The sequence below is a fragment of the Bos grunniens genome, chromosome 1, assembly GCF_055505025.1.
Source record: "Bos grunniens cultivar Pamir isolate PY7600 chromosome 1, Bosgru_T2T1.0, whole genome shotgun sequence".
In the NCBI taxonomy this organism is placed as follows: domain Eukaryota; kingdom Metazoa; phylum Chordata; class Mammalia; order Artiodactyla; family Bovidae; genus Bos; species Bos grunniens.
Window position 1 is genome coordinate 20,477,777 of NC_141165.1, and position 27,716 is coordinate 20,505,492.

A 27,716-nucleotide genomic window follows, 5' to 3' on the forward strand; every position below is an offset into this window, starting at 1 on the left:
AGGCGGCTCATGATAGAGAAGATTGCTGCCCATCTTGCTGATTTCACACCTCGTCTTCAGAGTAACACAAGAGCACTTTATCAATATTGTCCCATCCCAGTTATCAACTACCCACAACTAGAAAATGAACTATTTTGTAATATTTATTATCTCAAACAACTTTGTGATACACTCCGGTTTCCAGATTGGCCAATTAAAGACCCGGTAAGTCAGCAGATTAATTTGTGCCTTCTTAAATCATAAAAATAACCTCTAATCGCTTCTGGGTATTTCTTCTTTCTAAGAAGGATAATAGATTTCTTAAATAGTTCTTTTTACTTAAGCACTCTGTAATTTGAGTGTATTTGGGTAAATCCTAAACTGAAAGACAGTTTTTTCAGGGAGCATAAAAGGACTTTACCATCTTGATCTTTTCTGACAAAAACAAACTCAATTTCATACATGTAACAAAATTTGTTGAAGTTTCATCGCTAAGTTGTGTCTGACTCTTTTCAACTCCATGGCGCCTTGCAGCGCACCAGGCTTCCCTCCCTTCACCCTCCTGGAGTTTGCTAAAACTCACATCCACTGAGTTGGTAATGCTATCCAACCATCTCATCCTCTGTTGCCCCCACTTCCTCATGCCCTGAGTTGTTCCCAGCATCAGGTCCTTTTTCATTGCATCAGCTGTTTGCCATCAGGTTATATTGGAGCTTCAGCTTCAGCATCAGTCCTTCCAATGGATATTTAAGGTTGATTTCCTTTAGGATTGACTGGCTTGATCTCCTTGCTCTCCAAAGGGCTCTCAAGAGTCTTCTCCAACACCACAATTCAGAAGCATCAGTTTTTTGGTGCTCAGCCTTCTTCATGGTCCAATTCTCACATTGTACATAACTGTTGGGAAAACCATATTTTTGACTGTCCGGACCTTTGTCAGCTAAGTTATGTCTCTGCTTTTAAATATGCTGTCTAGATGTGTCATAGCTTTCCTTCCAAGGAGCAAGCATCTTTTAATCTCATGCCTGTGGTCACTGTCCACAGTGATTTTGGAGCCCAGGAAAATAAAATCTGTCACTGCTTTTGCTCTTTCCCCTTCTTTTGCCATGAAGTGATGGGTCTGGATGCCATGGTCTTTGTTTTTTGAATGTTGAGTTTCAAGCTAGCTTTTTCACTCTCCCCTTTCACCCTCATCAGAAGGCTCTTTAGTTCCCTCTTTGCTTTCTGCCTTTAGAGTGGTATTATCCGCATATTTGAGGTTGTTGGTACTTCTCCCAGCAGTCTTGATTCTAGCTTGTGCTTCATCCAGCCTGGCATTTTGCATGATGTACACTGCATAGAAGTCAAGTAAGCAGGATGACAGTATACAACCTTGACGTACTCCTTTGCCAATTTTAAACCAGTCTATTGTTTCATGTCCAGTTCTAACTGTTGCTTCTCTACCTGCGTACAGTTTTCTCAGGAGACAAGGTGGTCTGGTAGTCCCATTTCTTACGAATTTTCCACAGTTTCTTGTGATCCACATAGTTAGAGGCTTTAGTGTAGTCAATGAAACAGAAGTAGGTGTGTTTCTGGAACTCCCTTGGTTTCTCCATGATCGAACAAATTCCTCTGCCTTTCCTAAACCCAGTTTGTATATTTGGAAAGTCTAAGTTCACATACTGCCTGAAGCCTCACTTGAAGAATTTTGAGCATAACCTTATTAGCAGGTGAAAGGAGTGCAGTTGTATGGTAGTTTGAACATTCTTTGACATTGCCCTTCTTTGGGATTGGAATGAAAACTGACCTTTTTCCAGTCCTGTGGCCACGCTTAGTTTTCCAAGTTTGCTGACATATTGAATGCAGCACTTTAACAGCATCATCTTTTAGGATTTAAAATAGCTCAGCTGGAATTCCATCTCTTCCACTAGCTTCGTTTATAGTAGTGTTTCCTAAGGCCAACTTGACTTCATGCTCCAGGATGCCTGGCTCTAGGTGAGTGATCACACCATCATACTTATCTCGGTCATTAAGACCTTTTGTTGCATAGTTCTGTGTGTTCTTGCCACCTCTTCTTAATCTTCTCAATCTATTAAGAGATTATATAATTATATAATATACTAAGAGATTATGTAATTATATAATATAATTACATATTATAATAGCTTGGTGGGAGCTTGTCTTTATAAGAGATTGATTAAATTCACAGATGCTGAAGTTAGGCAGTCTGGGGTTGAGTTTGGTGATTAATAGCTCATCGGTCTAGGGTATGATTATCTGGGTGTGTAAGGTTCCGGTTTCTAATCCTGGACAAGCTCTTTGTGGGTCACCTATTTATGGGCTTCTCTGGTGGCTCAGACGGTAAAGCATCTGTCTACAATGCAGGAGACCCTGGTTCGATCCCTGGGTTGGGAAGATCTGCTGGAGAAGGAAATGGCAATCCACCCAGTACTATTGCCTGGAAAATCCCATGGACAGAGGAGCCTGGTAGGCTACAGTCCATGGGGTCGCAAAGAGTCGGACACGACTGAGCGACTTCACTTACTTACTAGGTGACTCAGAGGTAAAGAATCCGCCTGCGGTACAGGAGACATGGGTTTGATCCCTGGGTTGGGAAAATCCTTTAAAGAAGGAAATGGCAATCCACTCCAGTATTCGTGCCTGGGAAATCTCGTGGACAGAGGAACCTGATGGGCTACAATCCATGGGGTTGTAGAAAGTTGGACATGACTTAGCAACTAAACAACAACAACATATTATTGAGCGTATTGCTTGGCTTCTCTAAATCTCAGGTATGATAATAGTGCTGTTACTACTAACAGCAGCTATTCCTGTGGTGGTTGGTAAGATTAACTGAGAGTTCACATAAAAAACATAGCATTAATTCCTGGGACACTCTTATTTTTGCCAGTTCATTACTAATTCCTACATTTTCCATACTTTCTTTAACAATTAAAAGGAGAGGCAAAAATTGGCAGAGAATTAAGATACCACTTTAAAAAAATAATAGCCCCATAACAAATACTTTGCTACTTAACATTTAACAATACTAGAAGGGAATTTTGGTTATTTGTGTTTAGAAAGCTGTTCGTTGTTTAGCCTAAAATGTCAATTTAAGTAAATATAACACAGCAATTTCGTAACTTACAAATTATATTCTAAAATAGTTTTACTTTGCTGCTGCTGCTGCTGCTAAACATAAATTTTAATTCTGTCTTTAAGGTCAAGCTTCTAAAAGATACCCTTGATGCCTGGAAAAAGGAAGTAGAAAAGAAGCCACCTACAATGTCAATAGATGATGCTTATGAACTGCTTAATCTCCCTCAAGGACAGGGACCGTGAGTTATTTTCATTATCATCTTTCCCCTCTTCTTGCAATTTGTCTTATACCTGAGGAAGACATTTGATAGCAGTGTGTCTAGGATAGTAAATGACGTATAGGAAAGAATGCAGATTTATTAATTAATCAGTGAAGTTTTATAGTAGAATACATATGATAGGAAAAAAAAACATTTTAAGTGTAGGCTGAAAGTTAAAATTTTACCGACAAAGGTCCTGATAGTTGAAGCTATGGTTTTTCCAGTAGTCATGTATAGATGTGAGAGTTGGACCATAAAGAAAGCTGAGTGTCAAAAAATTGATGCTTTTGAACTGTGGTGTTGGAGAAGACTCTTGAGAGTCCCTTGGACAGCAAGGAGATCCAACCAGTCCATCCTAGAGGAAATCAGTCCTGAATATTCTTTTGAAGGACTGATGCCAAAGCTGCAATACTTTGGCCACCTGATACGAAGAACTGATTGATTAGAAAAGACCCCGATGTTGGGAAAGATTAAGGCAGGAGGAAAAGGGGACGACAGAGGATGAGATGGTTGGGTGGCATCATGGACTCAATGGGCATGAGTTTGAGCAAGCTCTGAGAGTTGGTGATGGACAGGGAAGCCTGGTGTGCTGCAGTCCATGGGAATGCAAAGAGTCAGACACGACTGAGTGACTGAACTGAACTGAAAGTTAAAATAACTTAGAATTATAGTTTGAAGTGACATTTTGAAAAGTTGGTTTAAAAATAATTCTTAGTTATTTGAACCCCAAATATGGTTTTGTAATTTGAAGTGAATATGGTAACCTTGTATAAGTAATTTTTTGTTTTTTAATGGTAAAGATAATACATAAGAATAATCTTTATCGATGACCCTACATATAGGGCAACAAACTACACAGATGTAAAGAACAGACTTTTGGACTCAGCAGAAGAGGGTGGGATAATTTGAGAGAATAGCATTGAAACATATACATTACCATATGTAAAATAGATAACCAGTGAGAGTTTGATGCGTGAAGCAGGGCATCCAAAGCTGGTGCTCTGTGTAGACCTGGGGAGATAGGGTGAGGAGGAATTGTGAGGGAGTTTCAGGATGGAGGGGACACATGTATACCAATAGCTGATTCATAACAGAAACCATCACAATATTGTAATTATCCTTCAATTAAAATAGATAAATTTAAAAGATATTTTTTAAAAAAGAATAACCTTACTTAGTCTTACTGGTTTAATTAGGTGCCTAATATATGATCATACACAATAAAAGTAAGGTTCTTAAAAATAATCATTTTAGATGATTGTGTAAACATTTTTCTTGCACGTTACTCAATTCATGAAACAGTTTTCCTATTTTGCAGGCATGATGAGAGCAAAATTAGAAAAGCTTACTTCAGACTTGCCCAGAAATATCATCCTGATAAGAATCCAGAAGGGAGGGTATGTACTGCCTTTGGAGTTAGGGCCTTGGGGTTGACTTGCTTTTGTTCTACTGCCATTTCAGGTAGAGAAAAGATATGCACCAGTGTCTGCCTCATAATATATGTCTAGTATATGTTAAATTAACTTCTGATCGACGTGCTGGTTTTTTGCATAAATGGTCATCTCTCATTTTATCAAAAGGATTGCTCTTTGACTAGTGTGTCTGTGCTCACTCATGTCTCACTCTTTGTGATCCCATGGACTATAGCCCACCAGGGTCCTCTGTCCATGGAATTTTACAGACAAGAATAAGTAATACTCTGCTGCTACTGCTACTGCTAAATCACTTCAGTCGTGTCTGACTCTGTGTGACCCCATAGACGGCAGCCCACCAGGCTCCCCCGTCCCTGGGATTCTCCAGGCAAAGACACTGGAGTGGGTTGCCATTTCCTTCTCCAGTGCATGAAAGTGAAAAGTAAAAGTGAAATCGCTCAGTCGTATCCGACTCTTAGCGACCCCATGGACTGCAGCCTACCAGGCTCCTCCGTCCATGGGATTTTCCAGGCAAGAGTACTGGAGTGGGGTGCCATTGCCTTCTCCTAAGTAATACCCTAGCAGGTTGCCATTTCCTTCTCCAGTGGGTCTTCCTGACCTAGGGATCAAACCCACATTTCTTGGCTTCTCCTGCATTGGCAGGCGGGTTCTTTATCAGCTGAGCCACTGGGGAAGCACGACTAGTAACTTAAGGTTTTTCTTCTCTTTCCTTACCCATGTTTGTTTGAAAATTAATGAGCTGTCACATGAGTAATTGAAGACAGCCAAGAGATGGGTGAACTTAATTCATCTGTTGGTGAACCATTGCCACTCAGATTGCTTTGCATAATTTATTTCTTTCTAATAACATCCAACTTCTTATGACTGTTAATGAAAAAACAGAAAATTTGGTTCAGAGTTAAAGTCATCTGCTGCCAGTATTCCCTGATCTTGTCTTTTGCAGCTTCCTACTAAAATGCCAGTGGACACTCATAAAATCACATAAGGACCACTAAAACCAGTGCTCATAGTCTGTTGCTAGAAACTTCAGGTAGTTTCCCCTGATTCAAGCCTAGCGTTTTTTATTAGAGATAGGCAGTATTCCTGAGCAGGAAGATAGCATTGGAAAAAACATCACTTTTATGTACTTAAGGTGGTTTTAATCAAAAAACCTGGGACGTTTTTTGAGAAATTTAAAGCAGTTCAGATTTCTAGGAAAGAAAACAATCAATATAGGAAGAAATTTTGAAATCAGTATTAAATTTCTAGACTTAAACTACCAGATACTAAGTACTCTGTAAAACTACAATAGTAATAACAGTATTCTGCTGGCACAAAGATCAACATATAGATCAGGGAACATTATAAAATAGTAATTAAGAGCATGGATGTAGGAGTCAGACATGAATGTGAGTCTTAGCTCTGTCAGCAATGGGCTTTGTGACCTTAGGCAAGTTATGTAACATCTTCTTAAAAATGAGGTTAATAAGGGTACCTACCTTATATAGTGTTTTGAGAATTATGTGAAATAATGTATGTAAAGCATTTAGCAGGGTGCCTGCCACAGTGCTCAAAAAATAGTACCTCTTATAACTTTTTATAATAATTCAGAAACTGTATCTGGTGTGTATGAATTTAATATAACATAGGGTATAAGCCAGTGAAGAAATAATTTTCAATAAATGGTATTGAGATCATTGAATACCTTTTTTGGGGAAAAAAAAAAGTTGTTTCATCTGAAAAGTATGCCACCTAAATTCCAGTTGGAATGAATTCCGTAATATAAAAAACAGAAAAAATAATAACTAAAGTTACTAGTAAAATACAAACTAGCTGTGTTCTAAGTTGTGATTTTAGATGTTCTGAATTAAAGGTTGATTGTCTTTGGTTACATACAGGATATGTTTGAAAAGGTAAATAAAGCCTATGAATTTTTATGTACCAAATCCGCAAAAATTATGGATGGACCAGATCCAGAGAATATAATTTTAATTCTGAAAACTCAGAGCATTCTCTTCAATCGTCATAAAGAAGGTAAGACATATGTTACGATTTTTCCTCCAGTTCATTCTACCATGTTCCTCGTTTCTGCCTCTTCTTTCTTTTGAGGGGGGAGGTTAATATTTTTTTTATTATTATATTTTTAAATTTATTTTTAATTGGAGCATAATTGCTTTACAATGTTGTGTTGGTTTCTGCTGTACAACACTGTGAATCAGCCATAAGTATACGTATGTCCCCTCCCTCTTGAACCTTCCTCCTACGTATTTCTAATTATGCAGAAGACTCTTGGAATTCCATTTTAAATACAGTAAAAGAGTAGTTTTCTGTAGTTAGACCCAAAATGTTTGTTTCATACCTTCCAATTCTTGCCTATGTTTTTAGTAGTTTACATTCTCAATAAGATTTCATTGTTCCTTCTTAAAGGACATTTCTGTTCTGTGGAGGTACTTGGTTAGTTTTGTCTTTAGCCATTTAATAATAAACATATTAAATGAGATCTAAAATGGACCTGGAAGTTAAGGATCACGTCTTTTGTAAGACTGCACCTATCCATAAACCTCTAAAGGCTGAAAACATCTAGGGTGCCCTGTTTTTTAAAAAGCAACAGAGCTTCCTTGGTGGTCCAGTGGTTAAGAATCCGCCTTCCAATGCAAGGGACACTGGTCCGATCCTTTGTCCGGGAATGTTTCACATGCCTTGGAGCGACTGAGCCTGTGCACCACAGCTGCTGAGCCCATGCTCTAGAGCCTGCAAGCTGCAGCTACTGAAGTCCTTGCACCTAGAACCATGCTTCCGAACAGGAGAAGCCACCACAGTGAGAAGCCGCACACTGCTTTTTGCAACTGGAGAAAGCCCGTGTGCAACAGAGAATACCCACCACAGCCAAAAAATTAAATAAATAAATAAATCTTAAAAAAAATAAAGGCAAGGGGGGACTTTTCAAATGATCATATATATCCCCTCACACTTCATTTTCTGTGGTAGCTCTCAAAATCCTCTGATCTTATGAAACACTTTGAAAATTTTACAAATGAAATCGGTGTGATTTTAGGGTACAGGTTATTGGGAATTTCCAGTGTTTTCAGGGTGATTTGTGGTAGCTAAACAGTAGCAGCCAGAAAGCTCAGAGCACATTGAAAATTTTTTAGACTTTGTTGGGGAAGTTGGATTTAGGTTCAGTATAACAGGTGTGCATTGGCTTGGAACTAAACTTGGCTTACACACTAAATGGGAAACCTATTTGCTCTGTAGGATGATGGGAGAAAAGAGAGAATAATGAGAGATGTGAAATAAATAGGAGTGTTGCTTAATTTAAGATAAGTAGGATTCCAGTTTTGGAGACGGCAATGGCAACCCACTCCAGTACTCTTGCCTGGACAATCCATGGAAGGAGGAGCCTGATAGGCTGCAGTCCATGGGGTCACTGAGAGTTGGACACAACTGAGTGACTTCACTTTTGCTTTTCACTTGCATGCATTGGAGAAGGAAATGGCAACCCATTCCAGTGTTCTTGCCTGGAGAATCCCAGGGATGGGGGAGCCTGGTGGGCTGCCGTCTCTGGGGTCGCACAGAGTCAGACACGACTGAAGCGACCTAGCAGCAGCAGCAGTAGGATTCCAGTTTATTGGAGGGGACATCATGGGGATTGAGCAGCTTGGACATTAGAGCAGTGATTAAATTGATTCAGTTTTGCATATAAACTCAACAGAAAGCATTTGTAAAACATTTAGTTACATGACATCACTAATGAGAATGAATCTAAAGAAGTCTTTTTCAAACCATTGGTTTGTTTTTTGGCTGATAACTATTTTAGCCACCATAGTGCAGCTGTAGCTCATTTTATGTATTATCAAGATGAGAATTTTTTTTCACGCAGTCTTCTACTTTTCACAAATGGAGTTTATACTCAGTAAGTTCTGGGGTAGGGGGTCCTCTGATAAAACTTAACATTAATTCATTCACTCTTTTTCTTATGTATGTATGTGTTAGGACTACCAGGACCAGTTCCAAGGGGCTTTTTTTTTTTTAAGCTATCTTAAAAATGCATTAATTTAAAGTAGATTATTGGTCATCTCAAAAGGTAAAAGTTATAAAGATCACATGGACCGTACAGAAAGTAGATACTCTGCGAAGGATCAAAACCACTATACACAAAGTTTAGTTTTAATCTACCAGGAAATACTCTTTTTCTAGTAGAAACATTTTAGAGAGGTCAACCAAACAAGTTTGCTAGTAGAAAAGATCCAAGGGATTTGTACTCAGTTTAATTTCTTTATATAAACTAGAATTAGGAAACATTTAAGATGTTGACTGTTTTAATCTTTTTTTTTTTTTTGACAATGTAATTAAAAATTAACTTAAAACCATGATTATTTCAGATTTACAGCCTTATAAATATGCAGGATACCCCATGCTAATTAGGACTATAACAATGGAAACTTCAGATGACCTCCTTTTCTCAAAAGAATCACCATTGTTGCCTGCTGCTGCAGAGCTGGCTTTCCATACGGTTAACTGCTCAGCCCTCAATGCTGAAGAGCTTAGACGGGAGAATGGAATTGAGGTAATATGGAATGATCTTTGTCCTTGTCTTAAAGCTAGTTTAGGCGAACTGTCTCTTAGCAATAAAAAATTCACCAAGTACAAATACAGTTGATACAGTTTCTTTAATTTATTGCAACAGATAAGCATGTTCTTTATATTCTAATACCAAAATTAAAATAAATGGAGCCTTATTGCATAACATGAATTTGAGGATATTGGATTCAAAATTGGTGAACTTAATATTACTTGCAAAATAGTGTAGTAGGATGCCTTTAAAAAACTGCAGGGTTCTTTGTTTACTTATTTATTTAACAAATGTTAATTGAGCCAACACTTATTTGCCAAGTTTCTAATACTGGAAGGTTAATTAATGTTTTATTCCTAGCAGAAGAGGCTTTTCAAACTTCGAGAGTTAACGGCAGACTTCTTTCTCTGCAGGTGTTACAAGAGGCATTTAGTCGCTGTGTGGCTGTCTTGAATCGTTCTAGTAAACCAAGTGACATGTCAGTACAGGTAAGGCTGAAACACACTATTACGCTAGACTAGTAGTTCAGACGTTAGGTCTGTTTTAGAATCACTTTGAGGGCTCATTAAAACCTGGGTTGCTGAGGTCTGCCTCCCAGGTCCTCTGCCCAGAGTTTCTGATTCATAAACTCTAGAGTAGGGGCCTGAGAATATGCTTTTCTAACAGAATTCCCAGATGATACTGATGCTGTTATTCTGTGTATCACACTTTAATAAGTACTGTGCTAAATCATATGTAATCTGTTGGTTTAATTTTGTTCCTTATAATAGAGAGTGATATAATGAATCCCATGTCCCCTTTACCCAGTTTCAAACATCTGTAATTTTTCCATTTTTGTTTCACTTATCTTCCATCCCCTTCCTTAATTCCTTCTTTACTTCCCACTCCCATACCTAGTGTTTTCATTTTCTTCTTTTCTGTTGAATTCTTTGGTAGAAGAACCATCAGGAACATTAAGATCACTGTAAAATGCATCTTTTTGACCTTTTGTATATGCCAGCAAAATTTAGAATATAAAACAATTCAGTACAGGCTTTTGAGTTTCATTTTTATTAATAAGTATAGTACATTATTAGAATTCAGGGCAAAAATACTTTAATCTAGAAGTTGGCAAATTTTTTTAATAAAGGGCTAGAGGGTGGTTATTTGAGACATTCAGGTTACGTGTAGTCTGTTGCATAGTTTTTAAATTATTTATTTATTTTTGGTTGGACTGGGTCTTTGTTGCAGAGCACAGGCTTTCTCCTTGCGGAGAGTGGGGGCTTCTCTTTATCATGGTGCACAGGTTTTTAATTGCAGTGATTTCTCTCATTGCTGAGCACCAGTGCTAGGGTGCACGGGCTTTAGTAGTTGCTGCTGGAGGGCTCTAGAGCGCAGGCTTAGTAGTTGTGGCACATGGACTTTATTGCCCCATGGCATGTGGACTCTTTCTGGACCAGGGATCAAACCTGTGTTCCCTGCATTGGCAGATGGATTCTTGTCCGCTACCACCAGGGAAATCTTATTGCATGTTTTTATTTGTGACTTTTACAACTCTTTGCAAATGTAAAAGCTAAGGCTTCCTGGCCATACAAAAACAGATCATGGTTGACTTGGCCTGTGGCCGTATAGTGGCCATGGTTTGCCAACCCTGCATCTATAGGGTATCTTAACCAGAAATACTGATAATTCAGTAGAAATATTCTGTTTAATTTTGGAGCGTCATATATATCATTAAACATTATTACGAATCTCTGCTGATTTGATTTCCACTGTCTTAAACATGAATGCACATGTGACCTTTTTTTACTCTGTTGTGTTATCTGCAGGTGTGTGGACACATAAGCAGATGCTATAGTGTGGCTGCTCAGTTTGAAGAATGCCGAGAGAAGATTACAGAAATGCCTGGCATCATCAGGGATCTCTGTCGGGTGCTCTACTTCGGCAAGGTAGACATTACGTTTATTGCTTTCTGGATTCAATCAGCAATGAGTTTTCTCATCAAATAGCCAGTCCTCAATTTATAAATTAAGTTCTTTTCCTAAAATTATTTTCAAGTAAATGACATGGATCTCTAAAAACATTTTTCACTGAATCCTTGCCATAAATGATGACTTTGTTCCTGGGTTGGCCCACAAAGAATAAGACAAGAATGACATATTTAAATGGAAGTTGGTTTCCTCTGAACAGTTGAACAGAGGCAGGGAAGCAAGAGAGAAGACTAAACTAAATCAGTCTAATGAAAGTAAAGTGAAAGAAAGTGAAAGTGAAGTCGCTCAGTCGTGTCCAACTCTTTGCGACCCCGTGGACTGTAGCCTACCAGGCTCCTCTCTCCATGGGATTCTCCAGGCAAGAATAGTGGAGTGGGTTACCATTTCCTTTTCCAAGGCATCTTCCCAACCCAGTGATCGAACCCGAGTCTCCCACATTGTAGGCAGACACTTCAACCTCTGAGCCAAGAGTCAAGTCACCGCATGGTGAAAAGGTCATAGGGATCTGAGAGCTTGCTGTTTCTTCCCAGTCCAACACTGCTGAGGGAAGTTGACTATGGGTGATGTGATAAGTGACTGGAAAGGAAAGAGATTCTCTGGTAACTGAGCAGAGTGACAGTTGTGTTGGAATAGAATAGGACTAGGTTGCTGATCCTGGGCTAAGGTACCTAGAAATAAGGAATCTGATGAAAACATGTCCCCAGCTATATTTACTTGACATACTTAGATGTGTCTAGTAAGAAAGAAATGCTGGTATAAAGAAGTCAATCTGTACACCTACACTAAAGGCTTCATTGATATACTTATGATCACTGGCACATGTATTGCTACTAATGCCTTATCACTGTTTTTAAAAATACAAGAAGTGAAACAAAACAGTATTCTCAAGTCTTTAACACTAATTGGCTTCAAAGATAGTAATTCTGGTACAAATCAAATCCACATTGAGGTATTACCTCACTTTGGTCAGAATGTCTATCAACAAAAAGTCTACAAATAATAAATGCTAGAGAGGATGTGGAGAAAGAGATCCCTTGTATACTGTTGTTGGGAATGTAAGTTGGTGTAGTACAGCCACTATGGAAAACAGCATGCTGCTGCTGCTGCTGCTAAGTCGCTTCAGTCATGTCCGACTGTGCGACCCCATAGACGGCAGCCCACCAGGCTCCCCCGTCCCTGGGATTCTCTAGGCAAGAACACTGGAGTGGGGTGCCATTTCCTTCTCCAATGCATGAAAGTGAAAAGTGAAAGTGAAGTCGCTCAGTCGTGTCCGACTCTTCGAGACCCCATGCACTGCAGCCAACCAGGATCCTCCATCCATGGGATTTTCCAGGCAAGAGTACTGGAGTGGGGTGCCATTGCCTTAGGTTCCCTAAAAAAACTAAAAATAGAGAAAGAATACTGAAGTGGGTAACCATTCCCTTCTCCATGGGATCTTCTTGACCCAGGGATCAAATCTGGGTTTCCTGCATTGCAGGCAGATTCTTGACTGCCTGAACCACCTGGGAAGCCCGAGAGCTACCATATGATGAAGCGATTCCACTCCTAGGTACATATCTGGAAAACTGAACACATTATTTGAAAAGATACGTGCACCCAGTGTTCATAGCACTATTCATAATAGCCAAGGCATGAAAACAACCCAGGTGCTCATCAACAAATGGTTGGCTTAAGTTGATGTGTATACACACACACTGTATATACACACACAAATACACACACACAATGGGATGTTATTGAGCCATAAAAAAAGAATGAAATATTGCCATTTGCAGCAGTGTGAATGACCTAGAGAATATTATGCTTAATGTAACAAGTCAGACAAAGACAAGCACTGTGTGATATCACTTACATGTGGAATCTAAAAAACCATACAAATGAACATATATACAAAATAGAAACAGTCTCACAGACATAGAAAACAAACTTATGGTTACCAAAAAGAAAAGGAAGAGGGAGGCGAGGAGGGACAATGGGAGTGAATGAAAGGAAGAAAAATGGGATTAACAAATACAAACTGCTATATATAAAATGGGCTTCCCTGATAGCTCAGTTGGTAAAGAATCTGCCTACAGTGCAGGAGACCCTGGTTTGATTCCTAGGTCGGGAAGATCCTCTGGAGAAGGCTTAGGCTACCCACTCCAGTATTCTTGGGCCTCCCTTATGGCTCAGCTGGTAAAGAACTCACCTACAATGTAAGAGACTTGGGTTCTATCCCTGGGTTGGGAAGATCCCCTGGAGAAGGGAAACGCTACCTACTCCAGTGTTCTGGCCTGGAGAATTCCATGGACTGTATAGTCCATGGGGTCGCAAAGAGTCAGACATGACTGAGTGACTTTCACTTTCATTCATAAAATAGGAAGGATTTGTTATCTAATTGTATAACACAAAGACTTATACCCAATATCTTGTATTAACCTATCATGGAATATGATCTCCAAAAAAAATGAATCTCTGTGTTGTATACCTGAAACTAACACAATATTGTAAACAACCATGCTTCAGTTTTCAAATTAATTTTTTAAAATAGTAATTCTGTGTCTTGTCACATGGTTACTTTAATTTTAGGCTTTAAATGATACAGGACTCGGATATAAATCAGAATAGAAAATGTAAGAGGAGGTAAACACACATACAATAAGATAGTTAAGTAACTTCTCCTACATTCACAGTCTGTTTCTCTTGGGAGCTTTTTTAAAAAAATCCATCATTTTTTTTTTTAATTCCATTATTTTTATTCTCAGGGTATTCCGAGAGTGGCTGCCCTTGGGGTAGAATGTGTTAGCTCTTTTGCTGTGGATTTCTGGCTACAGACACACCTATTACAAGCTGGAATTTTGTGGCATCTGCTTGGTTATCTCTTTAATTATGACTACACCCTGGAAGAGAGTGGTATTCAGAAAAGTGAAGAAACAAACCAGCAGGTAATGTGAACATTAACACTGGATTTGAGCCCAAAATGTAGATTACTGCAAAAGCAAAGCCCTAGCTATCCAGAGCCCTCAAGGCATAAACCATTTTTCAAGATTATTAAGCTTATTGTTCTTTAAGCCCCAAATCTGTTTATCGTAACCACTTATCCCAGAAGTTTTCAAGACCATGGAATTTGCAATAGGTATACTGGGCATAACTTAATCTTTTCTTGATTACTCAGAATCACCTTTATGATTGCAGAATTATGGTTGTATATCACAGGGAAGTGATAACAGTGCTGTTGAAGCTTATTTGCCTAAACACTTGAGAACTTACCTGATTGTTTTTTTTACAGATTTTTTTTTTATCTTACAGGTATTTTTTCCATCACTCCTTTCTTATTCATTATTCATATTGTGAATATGTGCCTCTAGTGATCAGATCTACTTAATCATCTCTTGTTCCCCATCCTATCCCCCAGGGTGCTGCTTCCAGTTATCAGCAAGTTACTATATTGGATACAAATGACTACATAGATCCTGATTGTCTTTCATATAAATAGAAGAATAAGCTGTAATGCATGAACTTTTTTTAATCATTTTTTTATTTTAAATTCTTTATTTTTTAATTGAAGGATAATTGCTTTACAGAATTTTGTTATTTTCTGTCAAACATCAGCATGAATCAGCTATAGGTATACATATGCCCCCTCCCTCTTGAACCTCTCTCCCATGTCCCTCCCTACCCTACCCCCTAGGTTGGTATAGAGCTCTTGTTTGAGTTGCCTGAGACATACAGCAAATTCCCATTAGCTATCTATTTTACATATGGTAATGTAAGTTTCCATGTTATTCTCTCCATACATCTCACCCTCTCCTGCCCTCTTTCTGTGTCTGTAAGTCTGTTCTTTATGTCTGTAAGTCTGTTCTTTATGTCTGTTTCTTCACTACTGCCCTGCAAATAAATTCTTTGGTACAATCTTTTAAAATTCCTTATATTTGCATTAGTATATGGTATTTATCTTTCTCTTTCTGACTTACTTCACTCTGTATAATAGGCTATAGGTTCATCCACCACATTAGAACTGACTCAAATGTGTTCCTTTTTATGGCTGAGTAATATTCCATTGTGTATATGTACATAACTTCTTTATCCATTTATCTGTCAATGGACATCTAGGTTGCTTCCATGCTCTAGCTATTGTAAATAGTGCTGCGGTGAACATGGGGGTACATGTGTCTTTTGCAGTTTTGGTTTCCTCAGGGTATATGCCTAGGAGTGGGATTGCTGAGTCATATGGTGGTTTTATTCCTGGTTTTTTAAGGAATCTCCATACCATCTTCCATAGTGGCTGTATCACTTTACATTCCTTCAACAGCACAAGAGCATTCCCTTTTCTCTACACCTTCTCTAGCTGATGATGGCCTTTCTGACCAATGTGAGGTGATATCTCATTGTAGTTTTGATTTGCACTTCTCTAACGATGAACAGTGTTGAGCATCTTTTCATGTATTTGTTAGCCATCTGTATGTCTTCTTTGGAGAAATTTCTGTTTAGGTCTTTTCTCCTGCATTTTGATTGGGTTGTTTTTTTTTCAGGCCTTGAGTTATACGAGCTGCTTCTATATTTTGGAAATTAATCCTTTGTCCATTGTTTAATTTGCTGTTGTTTTCTCCCATTCTGAGGGTTGTCTTTTCACCTTATTTATAGTTTCCTTTGCTGTGCAAAAGCTTTTAAGTTTAATCAGGTCCCACTTGTTTATTTTTGTTTTTATTTCTCTAAGACAGGGCTTACAGAGGATTTTGCTTTGATTTGTATCATCGAGTGTTGTGGCTGTGTTTTCCTCTAAGAGTTTTATAGTTTCTGGTCTTACACATTTAGGTCTTTAATCCATTTATCTTTGTGTACGGTATTAGGAAAGTGTTCTAATTTCATTTTTTTACATGCAGCTGTCCAGTTTTCCCAGAACCAATTATTGAAGAGGCTATCTTTCCCCTGTGTATATTCTTGACTCCTTTGTCAAAAATAAGGTACCCATATGTATGTGGGTTTATTTCTGGGCTTTCTATCTTGTTCCATTGGTCTATATTTCTGTTTTTGTGCCAGTATCATACTTTTTTGATGACTCTGGCTTTGTAGAATAGTCTGAAGTCAGGAAGGTTGATTCCTTCAGCTCCGTTCTTCTTTCTCAAGACTGCTTTGGCTGTTCGGGGTCTTTTGCATTTCCATATGAATTGTGAGATCTTTTTTGTTCTAGTTCTATGAAAAATGCCATTGGTAATTTGATAGGGATCACATTGAATCTGTAGATTGTGTTTGGTAGTATAGTCATTTTCACAATGTTGATTCTTCCACCCTAGTAACATAGAATATCTCTCCATCTGTTTATGTCATCTTTGATTTCTTTCATCAGTGTCTTATAGTTTTCTGCATGCAGTTTTTTTTGTCTCCTTAGCTAGTTGTATTCCTAAATATTTTGTTCTTTCAGTTGCAATCATGAATGGGGTTGATTCCTTAATTTCTCTTTCTGATTTTTCATTGTTAGTATATAGGAATGCAAGTGATTTCTGTGTATTGATTTTCTGTCCTGTGACTTTGCTAAATTCACTGATTAGCTCTAGTAATTTTCTGATAGTATCTTTAAGGTTTTCTGTGTACAGTATCATGTCATCTGCAAACAGTGAGAGCTTTGCTTTTCTTTTCCAATCTGGATTCCTTTTATTTCTTTTTCTTCTCTGATTTCTGTAGCTAGGACTTCCAAAGCTATGTTGAATCCTAGGGGTGAGAGTGGACACCCCTGTCTTATTCCTCATCTTAGGGGAAATGGTTGCAGTTTTTCACCATTGCGAATAATATTCGTTGTGGGCTTATCATGTGGCCTTTACTATGTTGAGGTAGGTTCCTTTTGTGCCCATTTTTTGAAGAGTTTCAATCATAAAAGCATGCTGAATTTTGTCAAAGGCTTTTTCCACATCTTGAAATTATCATATGTTTATCTTTCAATTGGTTTATATGGTGTATCACATTGATTGATTTGCCTATATTGAAGATTCCTTCCATCCCTGGAATAAACTCAACTTTATCATGGTGTGTTAGCTTTTTAATGTGTTGTTGAAATCTGTTTGCTAGAATTTTGTTGAGGATTTTAACATCTATGTTTATCAGTGATATTGGCCTGTAGCTTTCTTTTTTGTGTGTTGTCTTTGTCTGGTTTTGTTATCAGGGTGTTGGTGGCCTCATAGAATGGATTTGGAAGTATTTCTTTCTCTGCAACTTTTTGAAGAACTTTTAGAAGGATAGGCATTAGCTCTTCTCTAAATGTTTGATAGAATTCATTTGTGAAGCCATCTGATCCTGGGCTTTTGTTTTTTGGGAGATTATTGATCACAGTTTTTATTTCAGTGCTTGTAATTGGGTTTTTCATAATTTCTATTTCTTCCTGGTTCAGTCTTGGAAGATTGAACTTTTCTAAGAATCTGTCCATTTCTTGCAGTTTATCCATTTTATTGCCATATAGTTGTTCATAATAGTCTTATAATCCTTTATATGTCTGCACTGTCTGTTGTAACCTCTCCTTTTTCATTTCTAATTTTGTTGATTTGACTCTTCTCTTTTTTTCTTGAGTCTGGCTAAAGGTTTGTCAATTTTGTTTATCTTCTCAAAGAACCATCTTTTAGTTTTATTAATCTTTACTATTGTTTCTTTCATTTCTTTTTCATTTATTTCTGCTCTGATCTTTATGATTTCTTTCCTTCTGCTAATTTTGGTTTTTTTTTAATTCTTTTTCCAGTTGTTTTAGGTGTAAAGTTAGGTTGTCTGATTTTTCTCTTGTTCCTTGAGGTAGGATTTTATTGCTATAAACGTCCCTCTTAGAGCTGCTTTTGCTGCATCCCATAGATTTTGAGTTGTGTTTTCCTTGTCATTTGTTTTTAGGAATTTTTTGATTTGCCTTTTGATTTCTTCAGTAACCAGTTTGTTACTTAGAAATGTACTGTTTAATCTCCATATGTTTGTGTTTTTTACATTTTTTTTCTTAGAATTGATGTCTCGTCTCATAGCATTGTGGTCAGAGAAGATGCTTGACACAATGTCAATTTTCTTAAATTTACTGAGGTTAGATTTATGACCCAAGATGTGGTGTATCCTGGAGAATGGAATGTTCCATGTGCACTTGAGAAGGAGGTGTATTCTTCTGTATTTGGATGGAGTGTCCTGAAGATATCAATGAGATCCATTTTGTCTAATGTGTCATTTAAGACTTGTATTTCCTTATTCATTTTCTGTTTTCATGATCTGTCCACTGGTGTAAGTGGGGTGTTAAAGTCGCCTCCTATTATTGTGTTACTGTCAATTTCTCCTTTTATGTCTGTTAGTGTTTGTTTTATGTGCTGAGGTGCTCCTGTGTTGGTTGTATAGATGTTTGCAGTTGTTATGTCTTCCTCTTGTACTGATTGCTTGATCATTAGGTAGTGTTCTTCCTTATCTCTTGTAATATTCTTTATTTTAAGGTCTACTTAGTCTAATATGAGGATTGCTACTCCAGCTTTCTTTTGGTTTACATTGGCATGGAATATATTTTTCCACCCTCTCAGTTTCAGTCATTATATGTATCTTTAGATCTGAAGTGGATTTCTTCTAGACAGCATATATATGGGTCTTGTTTTTGTATCCATTCAGCTGTCTGTGTCTTTTGGTTGCAGCATTTAATGCATTTATTTTTAAGGTAATTATTGATATATATGATCCTATAGCCATTTTCTTGGAGAAGGCAATGGCACCCCACTCCAGTACTCTTGCCTGGAAAATCCCACAGACAGAGGAGCCTGGTAGGCTGCAGTCCATGGGGTCGCTAAGAGTTGGACACAATTGAGTGACTTCCCTTTCACTTTTCACTTCATGCATTGGAGAAGGAAATGGCAACCCACTCCAGTGTTCTTGCCTGGAGAATCCCAGGGACGGCAGAGCCTGGTGGGCTGCCGTCTATGGGGTCGCACAGAGTCGGACACGACTGAAGCAACTTAGCAGCAGCAGCCATTTTCTTAATTGTTTGGGTTTTTTGTTTGTTTGTTTGTTTGTTTTAGATCTTTTTCTTCTTTTGTATTTCCTAACTATATAAGTCCCTTTAACATTTGTTTTCAAGCTGGTTTGGTGGTACTGAATTCTCTTGACTTTTACTTTTCATAAACTCTTGACATTAGTATTGGGGACTTCAGTACCTTTTTTGTTTCTTTTTCTTTGCTTTCTCTTCCTTAATATGTTCCATGCTGTTTTGATTCCATAAATGTACTATTGCCTGGTAAGAGATCTATTTTAATAAATGTGTTAATTTTTTTGCAACAGGAAGTAGCCAACAGCCTTGCCAAACTGAGTGTCCGAGCTCTAAGTCGCCTTGGAGGTTATCTGCCTGAAGAACAAACAACACCAGAAAATCCAACCATAAGGAAAAGTTTAGCTGGCATGCTGACCCCCTATGTTGCTAGAAAACTTGCTGTGATTAGTGCTACTGAGGTATGTGCTTCAGAGCTAGCCTGGGTTTTGATAAATATTGCAAGATCCTTTACATAATAGAGGAATATAACAATGTCGATTGCTCTCAGAAACCTAAAAATTGAAAATGCTCACACGCTTGTTCTCTCAACTGAGAAATTTGGTTATTGTGTCTTGGTGCTGAGGATAGCAGCTCTATACGTCTGGGGTTAATAACTCCCTTTTTTCCTCAAGCACAAAGCTCAGAAAATGTAAAGTGTAAAAACTTCTAATTAAAACATTTTGGGAATTCCCTGATGGTCCAGTTGTTAGGATTTGGATTCAAGTCAAGGGCCTGGATTCAGTCCCTGGTTGAGGAAATAAAATCCTGCAAGCCGTGAGACACACACCCCCACTCTCTGTCCCCACAAAAAAACATTTAAAGGAGAGTTAAGTGTGTATGTGTACACTTAAATTGAGTAAAGCGACACAAAGGGAAAACACTCTAGATGGCTAAGCAAGCATAAGCTTATGTCTGCAGAACTACTTAATGCAGCCTTGAATCAGGGTTTGGCTGAGAAAACTGGAACTGAATCTCTGCCCATAAATTCTACTTCCCTTTTTGGGAGTATGCTTCATAAAGACTTAGATTTTGTTTTCAAATAAAAAGTCATGTGGTATTCTTTTTAAGCTTATATTTACTGTTTATATTTACTTTAATAAAATATCGTGTGTGATTTTCACCAAAGCAAAGCAAATGTTAAGAATGAGATGTAAAAACAGACTCAAATTTGAATTGCAGTTTCACCACTTAAAAGTGAGACCTGGAACAAATAATTTGATCTTTCTCAGAGAAGTCTTGATTTTTCTCAGCTGCAGTATGGTAAACATTATATTTTCAAACTTGTTAAAATTATTCAAGCCCGTTGTACTTAAGGTTCCTGTTACAGAGCTTGGTGAGTCATAGACAATTTAAATGAATGATAACTTCAATATTTTTTCTAAATATTATAAAACAGTAATATTCTGTCTTCTAGATTTTGAAGATGCTTAACAGTAACACAGAGAGCCCCTATTTGATATGGAACAATTCTACAAGAGCAGAACTACTTGAATTTCTTGAATCTCAACAGGAAAGCATGATTAAAAAAGTAAGTTAATAATTTCTTGCATCCTCCCACCTTCCAGTGGAGAAGGTAGTAAGTCATGAAAAAATCAAGACAGAGAGTAGAATGGGAGATAAGGAGTTGGCCTGAATAATACATAACTAGACGGTTGAATCTTGATGGTTTAGAAGACATTTATGTTTGTGAGTTTGGACTTCATTAAGGAGTAACCATCACTGAATGTCCTGGATTGCAAAATTTGGCTTACCACTCATTTCATGATAGTCACTCAGAGCTCTTCATTGATAGAAGTTTTGAGAATTGCAGAGCTAGGAAGAACCAGTCTCAGATTTCTACATATCATCTGTTTTTTTACCAGAAGAGAGAGAATATCATTCTTTCTTCGTTTAGCCCTTTACAGTTTATTCCTGCTTCCCTCCTAGCTCAGTTGGTAAAGAATCTGCCTGCAGTACAGGAGACCCAGGTTTGAGTCCTGTGTCGGGAAGATCCCCTGGAGAGGGAAATGGTGATCCACTCCAGTATTCTTGCCTGGAGAATCCCATGGACAGAGGAGCATTCACTTTTCTTTGCAATTTATTATACACTTTTATATATTATTTCAGTCCAACCTAAATTTTATGTAATTTCAATCTTCTTGGGGCTATTTTTTCCCCAGTTCCTTACCTGTTTTCCTATCTTTTTCTTTGTCCTTAAATAGAAATCAACTGATATATTACCTTGCTTTTTTAATTCAGAGACCCTGTTTTCCTGCACTTTATCATTTAATGTATTACTTTTTAAAGCCAGTTCAGACATGTTCATCTCTTAATTCTATCACCCTATATCTGACCAGGCCAAATGTCTGCTGAGAGGAGAGCCACGTGTCATACTTGCATAAACACTAGGTCTAAGATACTTTATTGGCTGACTTCAGTCATCTTTTGAAATTTTAAAATGAGTTTCAATTTTGGTCTAAAAAATAAAATAACTCTCTGCCTATAAATAACATAACTCTTTTAGAGGCTTCCCTGATGGCTTAGCAGGTAAAGAATCTGCCTGCAATACAGGAGATACAGGTTTGATCCCTGGGTTAGAATAATCCCCTGGAGGAGGAAATGACAGCCCATTCCAGTATTTTTGCCTGAAAAATCCCATGGACAGAAGAGCCTGGCGGGTAACACTACAAAGGGTCACAAAGAGTTGGACATGACTAAGTGACTAACACACGTTCACACACGCATGCCTTTTCCAGAGGACATATTACTAATTATAAATGTTAAAATTGCATTAAGTGCTGTGATGTGTATCCTACCACATTTTTCTCCCATGGAAAAATGAATGGATCTTTGAAGTTATTTTTCTGATAAGTTATTAAACTGAATATGGATAGATTTATAAACTACACACTAATGATTCTGATTTATATCTAACAGTTAGTTTTCTTTTTTTTAAAGGGTGACTGTGACAAAACTTATGGATCAGAATTTGTCTACAGTGATCATGCCAAAGAACTTATTGTAGGGGAGATTTTTGTTAGGGTCTATAATGAAGTCCCTACTTTCCCACTTGAGGTAAGCTCTCTACTTTTGATTTTGTCTGTAACTTTTGATCATTTGTTATTAAAAGCTACTGGTTTATTCACACTATATATATGGAAATAATATCTGTTTTTTGCCAAATATTTTATACTAACTTGGGTATGTGATAGGGTGACCATGGATAACTTACGAGACTTTTTGTTTTGAATGTTGGGGAATTTAATGGATTCATGAATAAGAATTTATTCCTTTCCCAGCTATTTCTTATATTTCATGCATAATGCTTCTCCACTGTATCCTGTATATATGCCTGCAGCTCTGCAGTCTCTTGTGGAACTGTAAAGCCTTTTACATACTCACTCTATCATGTTAAATATCAGACCACCAGACAGTAGTCTATCTCTGGCCAGTTTTTAAAATTAAGAAAATAGAAGGGGAGAGCAAAGAGAATTTTTAGAAGATGACTGGGTCACATCAGGTCATTTCTTGTGATGACCCCTAATCACTTCCAGAAGCAAATAATCTTTTCTTTCCTTAGTTCTTGGGGATCACATAGGAAAGTTTTGTTATAGTGTTTTTTGGAGGGGGTGATAAAGATTTGGTGGTTGATTGGTTTGTAAGGAAGAAAGAAGTGAGGCTTTGTTTTAGAGTTTGCTCTTGAAAAAAGGAATTTACTAACCTGTGATGTATGTTATTTATCACAGAATAATATATAAAAATAGCTGCTAAGAAGAATGAGTTTAGTGATTTGTGAAGTCTCTTTGAAAACTTCTTTTTGAATTTATAATCTAACATATAATTTTTAAATGTAAAAATGCAACCAATTTATAGAAGTTACATATCATACTATCAATTATCTCGGTAAAGTAGGGGCATATTCTTATCTCAGAGTTGTTATACTATATTACCGATGGGAGTAAATCAGATTTCTGATGGATTTGGGCCAACAGTGATAAACACTTTCTAATGCTGTTAAGTTTTATCCCTTTTCTCCTCAGTTCTCATTTAATGCGTAGGTATTTTCTTGTGTCTGTGTAATTTAATCACTTCCATGACTTGAAATGTTTTGTTGTTGCTTTTACTGTGAAGTCTTTGTTATAGGTTATTTATAAGGACATGCATGTTTTTAAATATTTTTCTATTTGATTTAGGTTCCAAAAGCATTTGCTGCAAGTCTCCTGGATTATATAGGCTCCCAGGCCCAGTACCTCCACACCTTCATGGCCATCACTCATGCTGCAAAAGTGGAGTCAGAGCAACATGGAGACCGCTTGCCAAGAGTTGAAATGGCTTTGGAGGCTCTGAGAAATGTTATAAAATATAATCCAGGTATGTGATTGTACCCTTGACAAATAAGATCCTTAAAATAGAAGAGCCCTAAAAATACCAGTTCTCAATTTTACCAGGAAAACTCTAGGAAAATTATGCTTGGTTATTGACCCCATAATATTTTTACCTCTAAATAATAGGCTGGAAAGAGAGGTCAGTCATCATGCTTAGAATTCATATCTCTAAGAGCAAATGAGTTTCAATAAGTTGAAAAGGCAGAATAACTTGATAGTATAAAACATCACATTGATGACATAAATTGACATACAAGGTGTAAGTGCTTATGTTAGAGTTATTGATGAGGTTATCTAATTTTTCCACCACTGGTCCTTACGATGAAAGTTTTTGTGCTTGAAAATTGAGTTCTGACAAAACATGGTCCACTGGAGAAGGGAATGGCAAACCACTTCAGTATTCCTGGCTGGAGAATTCCATGAACGCTATGAAAAGGTAAAAAGATGTGACACTTAAAGATGAACTCCCCAGGATAGTAGGTGCCCAGTATGCTACTGGAGAAGAGCAGAGAAATAGATCCAGAAAGAATGAAAAGGATGAGCCAAAGTGAAAACAGCACCCAGTTTTGGATATGTCTGGTGATGAAAGTAAAGTCCAATGCAGTAAATAACAATATTACGTAGAAACCTGGAATGTTAGGTCCATGAATCAAGGTAAATTGGAAGTGGTCAAACAGGGAATGGCAAGAGTGAACATCAACATTTTAAGAATCAGTGAACTAAAATGGAGCAGAATGGGTGAATGTAATTTAGATGATGATTATATCTACTACTGTGGGCAAGAATCCCTTAGAAGAAATGGAGTTGCCCTCATAGTCAACAAGAGAGTCCAAAATGCAGTACGGGGGTACAGTCTCAAAAACAACAGAAAGATCTCTGTTCATTTCCAAGGCAAACCGTTCAGTATCATAGTAATTCAAGTCTGTGCCCCAATCACTAATGCTGAAAAAGCTGAACTTGAACGTTTCTCTGAAGACCTCCAAGACCTTCTAGAACACCCAAAAAAGATGTCCTTTTCATCATAGGGCAATGGAATGCAAAAGTTGGAAGTCAAGGGTTACCTGGAGTAACAGGCAAGTTTGTTTGGCTTTGGAGGAGAAAACGAAGCAGGGCAAATTCTAACAGAGTTTTGTGAAGAGTACACACCGTTTGTAGCAAACACACTCTTCCAACAACCCAAGAGATAACTCTACTCATGGACGTCACCAGATGGTCAATACCAAAATCAGATTGAGTATATTCTTTGCAGCCAAAGATGGTGAAGCTCTATGCAGTCAGCAAAAACATGACCAGGAGCTGACTGTTGCTCAGATCTTGAACTCTTTATTGCCAAATTTAGACTTAAATTGAAGAAAGTAAGGAAAACCGCTAGGCCATTCAGTATGACCTAAATCAAATCCCTTACAATTATATACAGTGGTCACAAATCCATTCATGGGATTAGATCTGATAGAGTGCTTGAAGAACTATGGATGGAGGTTTGTGACATTGTACAGGAGGTGGTGATGAAAACCATCCTCAAGGAAAAGAAAAGCAAGAAGGCAAAATGGTTGTCTGAGGAGGCCTTACAAATAGCTGAGAAAAGAAGAGACACTAAAGGCAAAGGAGAAAAGGAAAGATATAAGCATCTGAATGCAGAGTTCCATAGAATATCAGGGAGAGATAAGAAAGCCTTCCTCAGCAATCAATGCAAAGAAATAGAGGAAAACAATAGAATGGGAAAGACTAGAGCTCTCTTCAAGAAAATTAGAGATACCAAGGGAACATTTCATGCAAAGATGGGCACAGTAAGGACAGAAACAGAAGATATTAAGAAGAGGTGGCAAGAATACACAGAAGAACTATACAAAAAAAGATCTTAATGGCCCAGATAACCATAATGATGTGATCACTCACTTAGAGCCAGACATCCTGGAGTGCAAGGTCAAGTGGGTGTTAGGAAGCATCACTACACAGCTAGTGGAGGTGATGTAATTCCAGCTATTTCAAATCCTAAATGATGATGCTGTTAAAGTGCTGCATGCACTCAATATGTTAACGAATTTGGAAAACTCGGCAGTGGCCACAGAAGTGGAAAAGGTCAGATTTCATTCCAGTATAAAAGAAGGCAATGCCAAAGAACGTTCAAACTACCACACAATTGCACTCATCTCACACGCTAGTAAAGTTACACTCAAAATTCTCCAAGTGAGGCTTGACAGTACATGAACCGAGAATTTCCAGATGTTCAAGCTGGATTTAGAAAAAGCAGAGGAACCAGAAATCAAATTGCCAACATCCATTGGATCATAGAAAAAGCAAGGGAATTCCAAAACAACATCCACTTCTGCTTTATTGACTATGCCAAAGCCTTTGACTGTGTGGATCACAACAAACTGTGGAAAATTCTTAAAGAGATGGGAATACCATACCAACTTACCTGCCTCCTGAGGAACCTGTATTCAAGTCAAGAAGCAACAGTTAGAACTGGACATGAAACAATAGATTGGTTCCAAATTGGGAAAGAAGTACATCAAGGCTGTATATTGTCACCCTGCTTTTTTTAATTTATATGCAGAGTACATCATATGAAATGCCAGGCTGGATAAAGCAGAAACTGGAATCAAGATTGCAGGGAGAAATATGAAAACATCAGATATGCAGATGACACCACCATTATGGCAGAAAGCAAAAATGAACTAAAGAGCCTCTTGATGAAAGAGTAGGCTTGAAGAGGAGAGTGAAAAAAACTGGCTTAACATTAAAAAAACAAAGGTCATGGCTTGCAGTTCCATCACTTCATGGCAAATAGGTGGGGAAACGATGGAAACAGTGACAATTTTCTTGGGCTCCACAATCACTGCAGATGGTGTCTGCAGCCATGAAATTAAAAGATGCTTGCTTCTTGGAAGAAAAGCTATGACCAACCTAGACAGCATATTAAAAAGCAGAGACATTACTTTGCTGACTAAGGTCCATCTAGTCAAAGCTATGGTTTTTCCAGTAGTCATGTATGGATATGAGAGTTAGACCAAAAGAAAGCTGGTCGCCAGAGAATTGATGATTTGAACTGTGGTGTTGGATAAATTCTTGACAGTCCCTTGAACTGCAAGGAGATCAAACCGGTCAATCCTGAGGGAAATCAATATTGTATGTTCATTGAAAGCACTGATGCTGAAACTGAAGCGCCACTATTTTGGCCACTTGATATGAAGAACTGACTCATTAGAAAAGACCCTGATGCTGGGAAAGATTGAAGTTAGGAGGAAAAGGGGACAACAGAGGATGAGACGGTTTGATGGCATCACTGACTCAATGGACAGGAGTTTGAGCAAGCTCCGGGAGTTGGTGATGGACAGGGAAGCCTGGTGTGCTGCAGTCCATGAGGTCGCAAAGAGGTGGACACAACTGAGCAACTGAACTGAATTGATAGAATATATTGATAAAATACCGAACATAAAACCTGAGTATAAAATATGACACATATGTATAAACTATAGAATATAAAATAGAGTATTATATAGAATATAAAATATAAATATGGAATATAAAATTACATTCAATATTCAGTTTCTTACCTGAAGACCTCAAAACTTTTTATTAACACTTAATATTATCTTTCTTGTACTTCTTTGCTCTTGCCAGTATGTATTACAGTACTATTATAATTTACAGTTGTATTGCCAACAAATTATTCAAATAAAATAACCAACAATAATTAAATGCTGTCTAAGAAAATTTCATTCCCATGGTATACATGTTTTTAAAGGCAGTATTATAAAATCTGAAGAAAACTTCATTTTTTGATTTTGGCATATTAGGTACAAAGAAATTGCTGCAAATCTGGGAATTGATTTGGAACTTGTCTGTAATGTAGTTTTCAAGTGACAGAGTTCTAACTCAGTCCTACTTAAAAGCCAAATGATGTCACACTGTCTCCAGATGTAATTAGGCTGACAAGGTTAGCTCTTGAGGTCTACAGGTAAAGCTTAAAAGTACCACCATAACACTTTTAATTTTTGAATTGTATTTGATAAATTTCTTGTTTTTAGCCTGTTGGTTAGTTAGGCGTTGGGATGGAAATGAAGAGAAAACAAACCAG

At 37.7% G+C, this 27,716-nt stretch overlaps 1 protein-coding gene across 2 annotated transcripts in view; it reads left to right on the forward strand.

Moving 5' to 3' along the window:
* The window catches only part of DNAJC13 (DnaJ heat shock protein family (Hsp40) member C13), a 162,744-nt gene that overhangs the window by 110,060 nt on the left and 24,968 nt on the right, over positions 1-27,716 (forward strand). For both annotated transcript variants that reach the window (XM_086351611.1, XM_086351531.1), the window contains exons 33-44: positions 3-204; positions 3,178-3,293; positions 4,633-4,711; positions 6,625-6,760; positions 9,109-9,293; positions 9,713-9,787; positions 11,108-11,227; positions 14,014-14,193; positions 19,523-19,690; positions 20,686-20,799; positions 22,209-22,325; positions 23,444-23,621. In XM_086351611.1, the coding sequence (XP_086207737.1) occupies positions 3-204; positions 3,178-3,293; positions 4,633-4,711; positions 6,625-6,760; positions 9,109-9,293; positions 9,713-9,787; positions 11,108-11,227; positions 14,014-14,193; positions 19,523-19,690; positions 20,686-20,799; positions 22,209-22,325; positions 23,444-23,621 (1,670 nt within the window). The remainder of the gene's footprint in view (positions 1-2; positions 205-3,177; positions 3,294-4,632; positions 4,712-6,624; positions 6,761-9,108; positions 9,294-9,712; positions 9,788-11,107; positions 11,228-14,013; positions 14,194-19,522; positions 19,691-20,685; positions 20,800-22,208; positions 22,326-23,443; positions 23,622-27,716) is intronic.